This window comes from Coregonus clupeaformis, chromosome 8 (genome assembly GCF_020615455.1).
Source record: "Coregonus clupeaformis isolate EN_2021a chromosome 8, ASM2061545v1, whole genome shotgun sequence".
Lineage (NCBI taxonomy): Eukaryota > Metazoa > Chordata > Actinopteri > Salmoniformes > Salmonidae > Coregonus > Coregonus clupeaformis.
In genome coordinates, this window is record NC_059199.1 from 20530320 (window position 1) to 20543266 (window position 12947).

The 12947-nt window shown below is 44.1% G+C and overlaps 1 protein-coding gene across 1 annotated transcript in view; it reads left to right on the plus strand.

Annotated features, from left to right (window-relative positions):
• The window catches only part of LOC121571249 (T-complex protein 1 subunit eta), a 43799-nt gene that overhangs the window by 25635 nt on the left and 5217 nt on the right, over window positions 1–12947 (plus strand). The window contains exons 7-10 of the mRNA XM_041882592.1: window positions 7860–8024; window positions 8399–8587; window positions 8845–8942; window positions 9101–9233. Of these exons, the coding sequence (XP_041738526.1) occupies window positions 7860–8024; window positions 8399–8587; window positions 8845–8942; window positions 9101–9233 (585 nt within the window). The remainder of the gene's footprint in view (window positions 1–7859; window positions 8025–8398; window positions 8588–8844; window positions 8943–9100; window positions 9234–12947) is intronic.

Consider the following 12947-nt stretch of genomic DNA (forward strand, 5'->3'; position numbering starts at 1 on the left):
TGGAGCAATTTCCAAACGCCTGAAGGTACCACGTTCATCTGTACAAACAATAGTGTGCAAGTATAAACACCATGGGACCACGCAGCCGTCATACCGCTCAGGAAGGAGACGCGTTCTGTCTCCTAGAGATGAACGTACTTTGGTGCGAAAAGTGCAAATCAATCCCAGAACAACAGCAAAGGACCTTGTGAAGATGCTGGAGGAAACAGGTACAAAAGTATCTATATTCACAGTAAAACGAGTCCTATATCGACATAACCTGAAAGGCCACCGCTCTAAAACTGCCATAAAAAAACCTATGGAGAACTTCTCACTGAATAACTATGGTTTGCAACTGCACATGGTGACAAAGATCATACTTTTTGGAGAAATGTCCTCTGGTCTGATGAAACAAAAATAGAACTGTTTGGCCATAATGACCATCGTTATGTTTGGAGGAAAAAGGTGGTTGCTTTCAAGCCGAAGAACACCATCCCAACCGTGAAGCACGGGGGTGACAGCATCATGCTGAGGGGGTGCTCTGCTGCAGGTGGGACTTATTTGGATATTTATTTGGATATATTGAAGCAACATCTCAAGACATCAGTCAGAAAGTTAAAGCTTGTTCGCAAATGGGTCTTCCAAATAGACAATGACCCCAAGCATACTTCCAAAGTTGTGGCAAAATGGCTTAAGGACAACAAAGTCAAGGTATTGGAGTGGCCATCACAAAGCCCTGACCTCAATCCTATAGAACATTTGTGGGCAGAACTGAAAAAGTGTGTGCGAGCAAGGAGGCCTACAAACCAAAATTCACCCAATTTATTGTGGGAAGCTTGTGGAAGGCTACCCAAAACATTTGACCCAAGTTAAACAATTTAAAGGCAATGCTACTTCTGACCCACTGGGAATGTGATGAAAGAAACAAAAGCTGAAAGAAATAATTCGCTCCACTATTATTCTGACATTTCACATTCTTAAAATAAAGTGGTAATCCTAACTGACCTAAGACAGGGAACTTTTACTAGGATAAAATGTCAGGAATTGTGAAAAACAGAGATGAAATGTATTTGGCTAAAGTGTATGTAAACTTCTTACTTCAACTGTATATACTGAGATTTTGACAGATCATGTGACACTTAGATTGCACACAGGTGGACTTTATTTAACTAATTATGTGACTTCTGAAGATAATTGTTTGCACTAGATCTTATTTAGGGGCTTCATAGCAAAGGGGGTGAATACATATGCACGCACCACTTTTCCGTTATTTGATTTCTAGAATGTTTTGAAACAAGTGATTTTTTTTTTTCATTTAACTTCACCAATTTGGACTATTTTGTGTATGTCCATTACATGAAATCCAAATAAAAATCCATTTCAATTACAGGTTGTAATACAACAAAATAGGAAAAACGCCAAGGGGGATGAATACTTTTGCAAGGCACTGTATGTTAGCTGGCTAGCCAGTTCAAATAATGACAGTATCATATAGCTGACAACATTACAGGAAAATAAATTCACAACAAGATCATTATTTACAAGTTATTTGTGAGCTAATTAAAGAAAATAGCTTACGGTTGTGAGTGTGCCTAATTAAAAGCAGGGCATTCTACCAGAGAATTTTTGAACTTGGACACTGTCACGTTGGCCTAACGTTATATCCTAATTTGACTTTGGTGCAGGCCATGTTCTTCACATTACCATCTCTGGTAAACACAACTATATGAAATAAAATCTACGTTTATTTTTCACATGCACAGGATACAGAAGGTGTAAACGGTACAGTGAAATGGTTACTTGCATAGTGGAGTATTTTGTTTAGATGTAGCTAGCTAGCTAGTTAAACAATGAACCATAATCCCAACTCGTAACGTTACTACCCTGCATGAATCTACAGGTAGCTAAAGCTTACCAACTAGGTTCAATGTTAGCTAGCTAGCTAACATTAGGGTATAACTAGCAATGCAAATGGCTCTGCGATACTAATAATATTACTACACAGATCATACACAACTTTAGCTAGCAAGCCAGCCAGCTAATGTTAGTTAGCTATCTAACAGTACGCTTTAACTTGCAATGAAAACGATTTTCTGACAATTATAAACTTATAATATCTGAAAATGTAGCTTGCTAGACTCTATCACGGATGCCATGGTTGCCCTTAGTTTGAAGATGTAATCCGGAGACAGATGTTTTATATAACAGCCTTTTGTGTTCTCTTTTCGACTCCCTCCACATATATTTGCAATCAAACGCCTGCATTTTCTCCATGTCTTTTTCTCTGGCTTAACCAACTAGGCTCATAATTGAACAATTGTATTCCTGTTTACAGATGGCATAAAAGTTTATTTAGGCGCATGAAAGTAAACGTGTTCCAGGAGGGATTTCTGGCAACAACAAAAAACACTTTTATGATAATAATAAAAACTGTACAATGCAGTCGGAAATTATTCAGACCCATTCACAAGGTTCCTTTCATTGGCTGTTGTGACTGGATTGTTATGTTGGGCCTCAAGTTTCCACTCTGATGCTGCGTTTGTAACTACAGTGTATTCGGAAAGTATTCAGACCACTTGACCTTTCCCACATTTTGTTACGTTACAGCCTTATTCTAAAATGTATTAAAAAAAATCTACACACAATAACGCATATTGACAAAACAAAAACCGGTTTTTAGAAATTGTGCAAATATATTAAAAATAATAAACAGATACCATATTTACATAAATATTCAGACCCTTTGCTATTGAACTCTAAATTGAGCTCAGGTGCATCCTGTTTCCGTTGATCAGCCTTGATGTTTCTACAACTTGATTGGAGTCCACCTGTGGTAAATTCAATTTATTGGACATGATTTGGAAAGGCACACACCTGTCTATATACTTTCCGAATGCACTGTACATAAGTATTCAGACCCTTTACTCATTAATTTGTTGAAGCACCTTTGGCAGCGATTACAGCATCAAGTATTCTTGGGTATGACACTACAAGCTTGGCACACCTGTATTTGGGGAGTTTCTCCAATTCTTCTCTGCAGATCCTCAAGCTCTGTCAGGTTGGATGGGGAGCGACGCTGCACAGCTATTTTCAGTTCTCTCCAGAGATGTTCGATCAGGTTCAAGTCCGGGCTCTGGCTGGGCCCCTCAAGGACATTCAGAGGCTTGTCCCAAAGCCACTCCTGCGATGTCTTGACTGTGTGCTTAGGGTCGTTGTCCTGTTGGAAGGTGAACCTTCGCCCCAGTCTGAGGTCCTAAGCGCTCTGGAGCAGGTGCTGCAGAGATGGTTGTCCTTCTGGAAGGTTCTCCCATCTCCTCAGAGGAACTCTGGAGCTGTCAAGGCCCTTCTCCCCCGATTGCTCAGTTTGGCCGGGCGGCCAGTTCTAGGAAGAGTCTTGGTGGTTCCAAACTAATTCCATTTAAGAATGATGAAGGCCAATGTGTTCTTGGGAACCTTCAATGATGCAGAAATGTTTTGGTACCCTTCCCCAGATCTGTGCCTCGACACAATCCTGTCTTGGAGCTCTACGGACAATTCCTTTGACCTCATGGCTTGGTTTTTGCTCTGACGTGAACTGTCAACTGTGGGACCGTATATAGACAGGTGTGTGCCTTTCCAAATCCAATGTCCAATCAATTGAATTTACCACAGGTGGACTCAAGTTGTAGAAACATCTCAAGGATGATCAATGGAAACAGTGTGCACCTGAGCTCAATTTCGAGTCTCATAGCAAAGGGTCTGAATACTTGTGAAAATAAGGTATTTGTTTTTTAATTTGTAATAAATTGGCAAAAATTTCTGAACCTGTTTTCGATTTGTCATTATCGGGTATTGTGTGTAGATTGAGGGAAATATAAAAAAAAAAAAAAAAAAGATGCTTATGTATGTATTTTAGAATAAGGCTGTAATTTAACAATGTGGGAAAAGTCAAGGGGTCTGAATACTTTCCGAATGCATTGTAAATGTGATTTCTACATTTTTGTAAAATGTATTTGCTAATATTTCCTGTTTTTGCTTTGTCATCCTGGGGTATTTTATGTAGATTGATGTAAAAAAATAACTATTTTAGAATAAGGCAGGGGTTCTGAATACACAACATACATTTAAGTCATTTAGCAGACGCTCTTATCCAGAGCGACTTACAAATAGGTGCATTCAACTTAGGATAGCCAGTGGGACAACCACCCTTTTTTCCCTTCTTGTTTTTAGATGGGGGGGAGGGGGGTAGAAGGATTACTGTTATACTATTCCAGGTATTCCTTAAAGAGGTAGGGTTTCAAGTGTCTCTGGAAGGTGGTCAGTGACTCCGCTGTCGTGGGGGAGCTTGTTCCACCATTGGGGTGCCAGAGCAGCGAATAGCTTTGACTGGGCTGAGCGGGAACTGTGCTTCCGTAGAGGTAGGGGGGCTAGCAGGCCAGAGGTGGATGAACGTAGTGCCCTCGTTTGGGTGTAGGGTCTGATCAGAGCCTGAAGGTAAGGAGGTGCCGTTCCCCTCACAGCTCCGTAGGCAAGCACCATGGTTTTGTAGTAGATGCGAGCTTCAACTGGAAGCCAGTGGAGTGTGCGGGGTGACATGAGAGAACTTGGGAAGGTTGAACACCAGACGGGCTGCAGCGTTCTGGATAAATTGTAGGGGTTTAATGGCACAGGCAGGGAGCCCAGCCAACAGCGAGTTGCAGTAATCCAGACGGGAGATGACAAGTGCCTGGATTAGGACCTGTGCCGCTTTCTGTGTAAGGTAGGGTCGTACTCTGTGAATGTTGTAGAGCGTGAACCTGCAGGATCGGGTTACCGCTTTGATGTTAGCGGAGAACGACAGGGTGTTGTCCAGGGTCACGCCAAGGTTCTTTGCACTCTGGGAGGAGGACACAATGGAGTTGTCAACCGTGATGGCGAGATCATGGAGCGGGCAGTCCTTCCCCGGGAGTAAGAGCAGCTCGGTCTTGCCGAGGTTCAGCTTGAGGTGGTGATCCGACATCCACACTGATATGTCTGCAAGACATGCAGAGATGCGATTCGCCACCTGGTTATCAGAAGGGGGAAAGGAGAAAATGTGAGGATATGACTGAGCCAAGTGACTTGGTGTATAGAGAGAATAGGAGAGGGCCTAGAACTGAGCCCTGGGGGACACCAGTGGTGAGAGCACGTGGTGCGGAGACAGATTCTTGCCACGCCACCTGGTAGGAGCGACCTGTCAGGTAGGACGCAATCCAAGAGTGAGCGGCGCCTGAGATGCCCAACTCGGAGAGGGTGGAGAGGAGGATCTGATGGTTCACAGTATCAAAGGCAGCAGATAGGTCTAGAAGGATAAGAGCAGAGGAGAGAGAGTTAGCTTTAGCAGTGCGGAGAGCCTCCGTGACACAGAGAAGAGCAGTCTCAGTTGAATGACCAGTCTTGAAACCTGACTGGTTTGGATCAAGAAGGTCATTCTGAGAGAGATAGCAGGAGAGTTGGCTAGAGATGGCACACTCAAGAGTTTTGGAGAGAAAAGAAAGAAGGGATACTGGTCTGTAGTTGTTGACATCGGAGGGATCGAGTGTAGGTTTTTTGAGGGGTGAAACTCTCGCTGTCTTGAAGACGGAAGGGACATGGCCAGTGGTCAAGGATGAGTTGATGAGCGAGGTGAGGTAAGGGAGAAGGTCTCTGGAAATGGTCTGGAGAAGAGAGGAGGGGATAGGGTCAAGCGGGCAGGTTGTTGGGCGGCCGGCCGTCACAAGTCGCAAGATTTCATCTAGAGAGAGGGGAGAGAAAGAAGTGAAAGCATAGAGTAGGGCAGTGTGAGCAGGACCAGCGGTGTCATTTGACTTAATAAATGAGGATCGGATGTCGTCAACCTTCTTTTCAATATGGTTGACAAAGTAATCCACAGAGAGAGAGGGAGGAGGGAGGAGAAGGTGGCAAAGAGCTTCCTAGGGTTAGAGGCAGAGGCTTGAAATTTAGAGTGGTAGAAAATGGCTTTAGCAGCAGAAACAGTGGAAGAAAATGTAGGGAGGGGGGAGTGAAAAGATGACAGGTCCGCAGGGAGTCTAGTTTTCCTCCATTTCCGCTCGGCTGCCCGGAGCCCTGTTCTGTGAGCTCGCAATGAGTCATCAAGCCACGGAGCAGGAGGGGAGGACCGAGCCGGCCGGGAGGATAGGGGACATAGAGTCAAAGGATGCAGAAAGGGAGGAGAGGAGGGTTGAGGAGGCAGAATCAGGAGATCGGCGGGAGAAGGATTGAGCAGAGGGAAGAGATGATAGGATGGAAGAGGAGAGAGTAGCGAGAGAGAGAGCGAAGGTTGCGACGTTACATTACCATCTGAGTAGGGGCAGAGTGAGTAGTGTTGGAGGAGAGCGAGAGAGAAAAGGATACAAAGTAGTGGTCGAAGACTTGGAGGGGAGTTGCAGTGAGATTAGTAGAAGAACAGCATCTAGTAAAGATGAGGTCAAGCGTATTGCCTGCCTTGTGAGTAGAGGGGACGGTGAGAGGGTGAGGTCAAAAGAGGAAGGAGTGGAAAGAAGGAGGCAGAGAGAAATGAGTCAAAGGCAGACGTAGGGAGGTTAAAGTCACCCAGAACTGTGAGGGGTGAGCCATCCTCAGGAAAGGAACTTATCAAGGCGTCAAGCTCATTGATGAACTCTCCAAGGGAACCTGGAGGGCGATAAATGATAAGGATGTTAAGCTTGAATGGGCTAGTGACTGTGACAGCATGGAATTCAAATGAGATAGACAGATGGGTTAGGGGGAAAAGAGAGAATGTCCACTTGGGAGAGATGAGGATTCCTGTGCCACCGCCGCGCTGACCAGATGCTCTCGGGGTATGCGAGAACACATGATCAGACGAGGAAAGAGCAGTAGGAGTAGCAGTGTTTTCTGTGGTAATCCATGTTTCCGTCAGCGCCAAGAAGTCGAGGGACTGGAGGGTAGCATAGGCTGAGATGAACTCTGCCTTTTTGGCCGCAGAACGGCAGTTCCAGAGGCTGCCTTAGACCTGGAACTCCACGTGGGTCGTGCGCGCAGGGACCACCAGATTAGAGTGGCAGCAGACATGCGGTGTGAAGCGTTTGTATGGCCTGAACAGAGAGGAGAGAACAGGGATAGACAGACACATAGTTGACAGGCTACAGAAAAGGCTACAATAATGCAAAAGAGATCAGAATAAAATTAACTAAACATCTGGTGAAGCGAGCGAGCGGGGCGTCCCTCACTTACCTTTCACTGAAACACTCAAATATAACTCTCCCAACTTCCACTTTAGAAATTATAATTGTTGTAAACTACAGCGGTTCAATGTTTTCTAGGAATAGACTCTAACTTAGTTTATTCAGCTAGCTAACTTGGTACAGTATACGCCTAGTTTCCTGAATGGAGTCACATTTGTCGTGGGGCTAAGGGACTCAAACGTAACAAAATCAATGTGGGCCCCATGCATGACATTTTTGGAATTTCAGGTTCTCCCCGACGGTCTTGTTTTTATTTTTGGTCATTTGTTAGTTCTCAAAGATGGTCTTATTTTTAAAATATATATATATTTATCCATTATCTTTTCTACATGCTTTATATCTGGTTTTAGGTTTACATTGAAAACATTTTACATTGTGAAAATTATTTAACCCAAAAAAATGCGGCGGTGCACCACTGCTAAATGCCTAGAGTATAGAGGAAACAGTGGTCTTAGTGGACTTAAACACAGTGCCCTGCGTCATGTCTATTGATTGGTGGTTTTCCAGGCTGCCTACATTTCAAACATGCTGCTCCAACTGTCAGATTGTTGAGTCATATTGATTGGTTTCCTGCAGCGTTAAACACCACTTCTGCATATGTAGAGATCTGAGACTAATCATACTCTTGACACTCCTCCCTGTCTTTCTCTCTCCTGTTCCCACCTCACCTATCTACAGGAGTCTCACCTGGTAGCTGGCGTGGCGTTCAAGAAGACGTTCTCCTACGCTGGGTTTGAGATGCAGCCTAAACGCTACGACCAACCCAAGATCGCCTTGCTCAATGTGGAGCTGGAACTGAAGGCCGAGAAGGACAACGCAGAGGTTCGCGTAAAGTCTGTTGAGGTATGTAGGGAATACACAGACAGACGTAGTGAGACACACAGACACATACACACCACGTCTTACACACACACAGAGGTCCACATACACCCAGACTCAGCAATACAAAAGCTACCATACACTCCTCGCAATGACTGTGGTATGTAAAACTTTTTTAAAACTTTTTTTTATATATATATATATTATAAAGTGGTTGTCCAACTGGCTATCATAAGGTGAATGCACCAATTTGTAAGTCGCTCTGGATAAGAGCGTCTGCTAAATGACAAATGTGGATGTCTTAACTACCTTAGTTGAAGGTACTGAATGTAAGTCGCTCTGGATAAGACGGTGACTAAAATGTCAACATAAACAATTTTCTGTATTTTATTTTCCAGGACTACCAGGCAATTGTGGACGCTGAGTGGAACATCCTGTATGATAAACTGGAGAAGATCTACAAGTCTGGAGCCAAGGTGGTTCTGTCCAAACTGCCCATAGGAGATGTGGCCACACAGTACTTTGCCGACCGGGACCTGTTCTGTGCCGGACGCGTTCAGGAGGAGGACCTCAAGAGGACCATGATGGTAGGGGATCGCAATGCAACCACAACCATAAACTCGATTGATTTACTCTGTCCAAAAACATTACCAGCTGTCAAATCCTTTATTCCTCAATTATTTGCTTCTCTTTCAAAATTATTTTGAAGGAGGTGAGGAATCAAGAACCGGAGGATTTGGGGGCTAGTGATGTTTTGGGTTGATTTGGTGTTCAGTAAAGGAAGATATGTATTTCTTCTGAATTTAAGAATATATGTGTGCATTTCTAACGGTGTGTCCTCCAGGCATGCGGGGGCTCCATCCAGACCAGTGTTGGCTCCATGACAGATGACGTCCTGGGGCGCTGTGAACTCTTCGAGGAGGTGCAGGTCGGAGGAGAGAGGTAAGGGCTGTGTGTGCTTTTATACCTCTGTGTTCTTTGCACAGACCATTGTGTGTTTTCGTGTGTGTGTGCCCCTCTTTCCTTCTCCATTTCTAACGAGTGCTGTATGTGTGTTTAAAATATCTTTATAATGTGTGTGCCTCCTTCCTCTCGTCCAGGTATAACTTCTTCAAGGGTTGTCCTCGGTCCCAGACATGCACCATCATCCTGAGGGGCGGAGCAGAGCAGTTCATGGAGGAGACGGAACGCTCTCTACACGATGCCATCATGATCGTACGCAGAGCCATCAAGGTAGGTTGACCCACAGGCCACACGCACATGTACAACCATCATGATTAGGGCTGTAGCATTACACGTTATCGTACTGAACTGTTGGGTATGGGGACCTCGGTTTGGTCCGCACTGTGAACCCAAATTAATAAATAAATATTTACAAAATAAAAACACTAGGCCTATAGGCTATGCCTACGCTGTGTTGTATGCATATGCCGCTTGAGTAAATCTGAGTTGAGAAAAACATTTCAGGTTATTCCATTAAAACAACTAGAGCCTATGCGCACGTTGAAATCAAAATCTTAATTGCCGCATTTCAAACTGTCCTTTTGTGAGACGCAGCTGGAAACTAGTTCTATACGATGGCGAGTGGTGGGGTCGATAAACCAGAATTGGAGGATCCGCCATTATTTTAATCTCCAGTTTGGCTTTCCTGTAGATCACAAATGTGATGGACAGACGCGAAGTCGGCTCAAAACAAAAGTTACATAATTTAAGCATGTGTAGTAATTAGTAGGATTCTGTGTTTTCTCGTGCAAAAGTGATTGCTTTTGATAAAAATGTCTTCCCAATGAATACTAGTTAGGAATTAAAGCGTGTTTTATTTTATTGAGAGCTGTTGGTAATTACTAGTGGGGAAACTAGTCTATCATCCTGAGCACCCACTTCTCCCACATGGTGACCTCTGTCACCTACTAAGGAAATGGCCTCTATAACTGCATTTTCGGCAGTTAAATGCAACAACAAAACATTGCTTTTTATAAATAATCTATTAATGTGGTCTATAATTAGTTTACAAGCATGATAGCTGTACTTGTTGGCCATTAGCCAATCGGCGTTTCTCGACAAGTTCAAATCACATGAATGCATCCAACTGGTATTTACGACTTCACAACAGGTAAATTCCCACCTCCCACATACAGTGCATTCGGAAAGTATTCAGACCACATTTTGTGACGTTAAAATGGATGAAATTAATTTTTTCCCATCGTCAATCTACACACACTATACCCCATAATGACAAAGCAAAAACAGGTTTTTGGGACATTTTAGCAAATGTATTAAAAAACATTTACATAAGTATTCAGACCCTTTACTCAGTACTTTGTTGAAGCACCTTTGGCATCGATTACCGTCTCGAGTCTTCTTGGGTATGACACTACAAGCTTGGCACACCTGTATTTGGGGAGTTTCTCCCATTCTTCTCTGCAGATCCTCTCAAAATAAATTGCAAGACTCTCAAGCTAAAAAATAAACCTGACTCTCAAGCTCTGTCAGGTTGGATGGTGAGTGTCGCTGCACAGCTTTTTTCAGGATTCTCCAGAGATATTCGATCGGGTCCGGGCTCTGGCTGGGCCACTCAAGGACATTCAGAGACTTGTCCCGAAGCCAATGCTGCGTTTTCTTGGCTGTGTGCTTAGGGTTGTTGTCCTTTTGGAAGGTGAACTTTCACCACAGTCTGAGGTACTAAGCGCTCTGGAGCAGGTTTTCATTAAGTATCTCTCTGTACTTTGCTCCGTTAATCTTTCCCTCAATCCTGACTAGTCTCCCAGTCCCTGCCACTGAAAAACATCCCCACAGCATGATGCTGCCACCACCATGCTTCACTGTAGGGATGGTCCCAGGTTTCCTCCAGATGTGACGCTTTGCATTCAGGCCAAAGAGTTCAATCTTGGTTTCATCAGACCAGAGAATCTTGTTTCTCGTGGTCTGAGAGTCTTTTGGGCTCCCGAGTGGCGCAGCGGTCTAAGCCACTGCATCTCAATGCTTGAGGCGTCACTACAGACCCCCTGGTTCGATTCCAGGCTGTATCACAACCTGCCATGATTGGGAGTCCCATAGGGCGGCGCACAATTGGCCCAGCATCGTCCGGGTTTGGCCGGTGTAGGCCGTCATTGTAAATAAGAATTTGTTCTTAACTGACTTGCCTAGTTAAATAAAGGTAAGGTAAAGTAAAATAAAAAAAATAATATAAAAAAATAGGTGCCTTTTGGCAAATTCCAAGCGGGCTGTCATGTGCCTTTTACTCAGGAGTGGCTTCCGTCTGGCCATAAAGGCCTGATTGGTGGAGTACTGCAGAGATTGTTGTCCTTCTGGAACGTTCCCCCATCTCCACAGAGGAACTCTAGAGCTCTATCAGAGTGACCATGGGTTCGTGGTCACCTCCCTGACCAAGGCCCTTCTCCCCCGATTGCTCAATTTGGCCAAGCGGCATGCTCTAGGAAGAGTCTTGGTGGTTCCAAACTTACATTTACATTTTACATTTTATTCAATTAGCAGACGCTCCTATCAAGAGAGACCTACAGTTAGTGATTAAAAAAATAAATAATTATACTTCTTCCATTTAAGAATGATGGAGGCCACTGTGTTCTTGGGGACCTGCAATTATGCAGAAATGTTTTGGTACCCTTCCCCAGATCTGTGCCAGATCTGTGCCTCGACACAATCCTGTCTCGGAGCTCTACGGACAATTCCTTCAAACTCATGGCTTGGTTTTTGCTCTGACATACACTGTCAACTGTGGGACCTTTATATAGACACGTGTGTGCCTTTCCAAATAATGTCCAATCAATTGATTTTACCACAGGTGGACTCCAAGTTGTAGAAACATCTCAAGGATGATCAATGGAAGCAGGATGCACCTGAGCTCAATTTTGAGTTTCTAATAGCAAAGGGTCTGAATACTTATGTAAATACTTTCCGAATGCACTGTAGTTACCAACGCAGCATCAGAGTGGAAACTTGAGGCCCAACAATCCAGTCACAACAGCCAATGAAAGGAGCATTGTGAATGGCATGGAATTTTCCCTCTACCAAAACTTAACCGTGACATTTGATTAAATGTATCCCCCTTTCTGAAAGTAATGCAGCAGATTCCAAAGTATATACATTGAACAAAAATATGTATATGCAATATGTAAACCATGTTTCATGAGCTGAAATAAAAGATCCCAGACATCTTCCATATGCACAAAATGCTTATTTCTCTCAAATGTTGTGAACAAATTTGTTTAGATCTCTGTTAGTGAGCTCCTTTGTGAAGATAATCCATCCACCTGACAGGAAGCTGATTTAAACAGCGTGATCATTACACAGGTGCACCTTGTGCTGGGGACAATAGAAGGCCACTCCAAAATGTGCAGTTTTGTCACGCAATTGGCATGCTGACTGCAGGAATGTCCACCAGAGCTGTTCCAAATAATTTTATGTTAATTTCTCTACCATAAACTGCCTCCGTCTTTTTAGAGAATTTGACATTACATCCAACCGGCCTCACAACCGCAGACCACGTGTAACCACGCCAGCCCAGGACCTCCACATCCGGCTATTTCACCTGCGGGATCGTCTGAGACCATCCACCAGGACAACTAATGAAACTGTGGGTTTGCACAACCGAAGAATTTCTGCACAAACTTTCAGAAACCGTCTCAGGGAAGCTCATCTTCCTGCTTGTCGTCCTCACCGGGGTCTTGACCTGACTGCAGTTAGGCGTCATAACCGACTTCAGTGGGCAAATGCTCACCTTCGATGGCAACTGGCACGCTGTAGAAGTGTGCTCTTCATGGATGAATCCCGGTTTCAACTGTACCGGGCAGATGGCAGACAGCGTGTGTGGGCGAGCGGTTTACTGATGTCAACGCTGTGAACAGAGTGCCCCATGGTGGGGTTATGGTATGGGCAGGCATAAGCTATGAACACAATTGCATTTTATCAATGGTAATTTGAATGCAC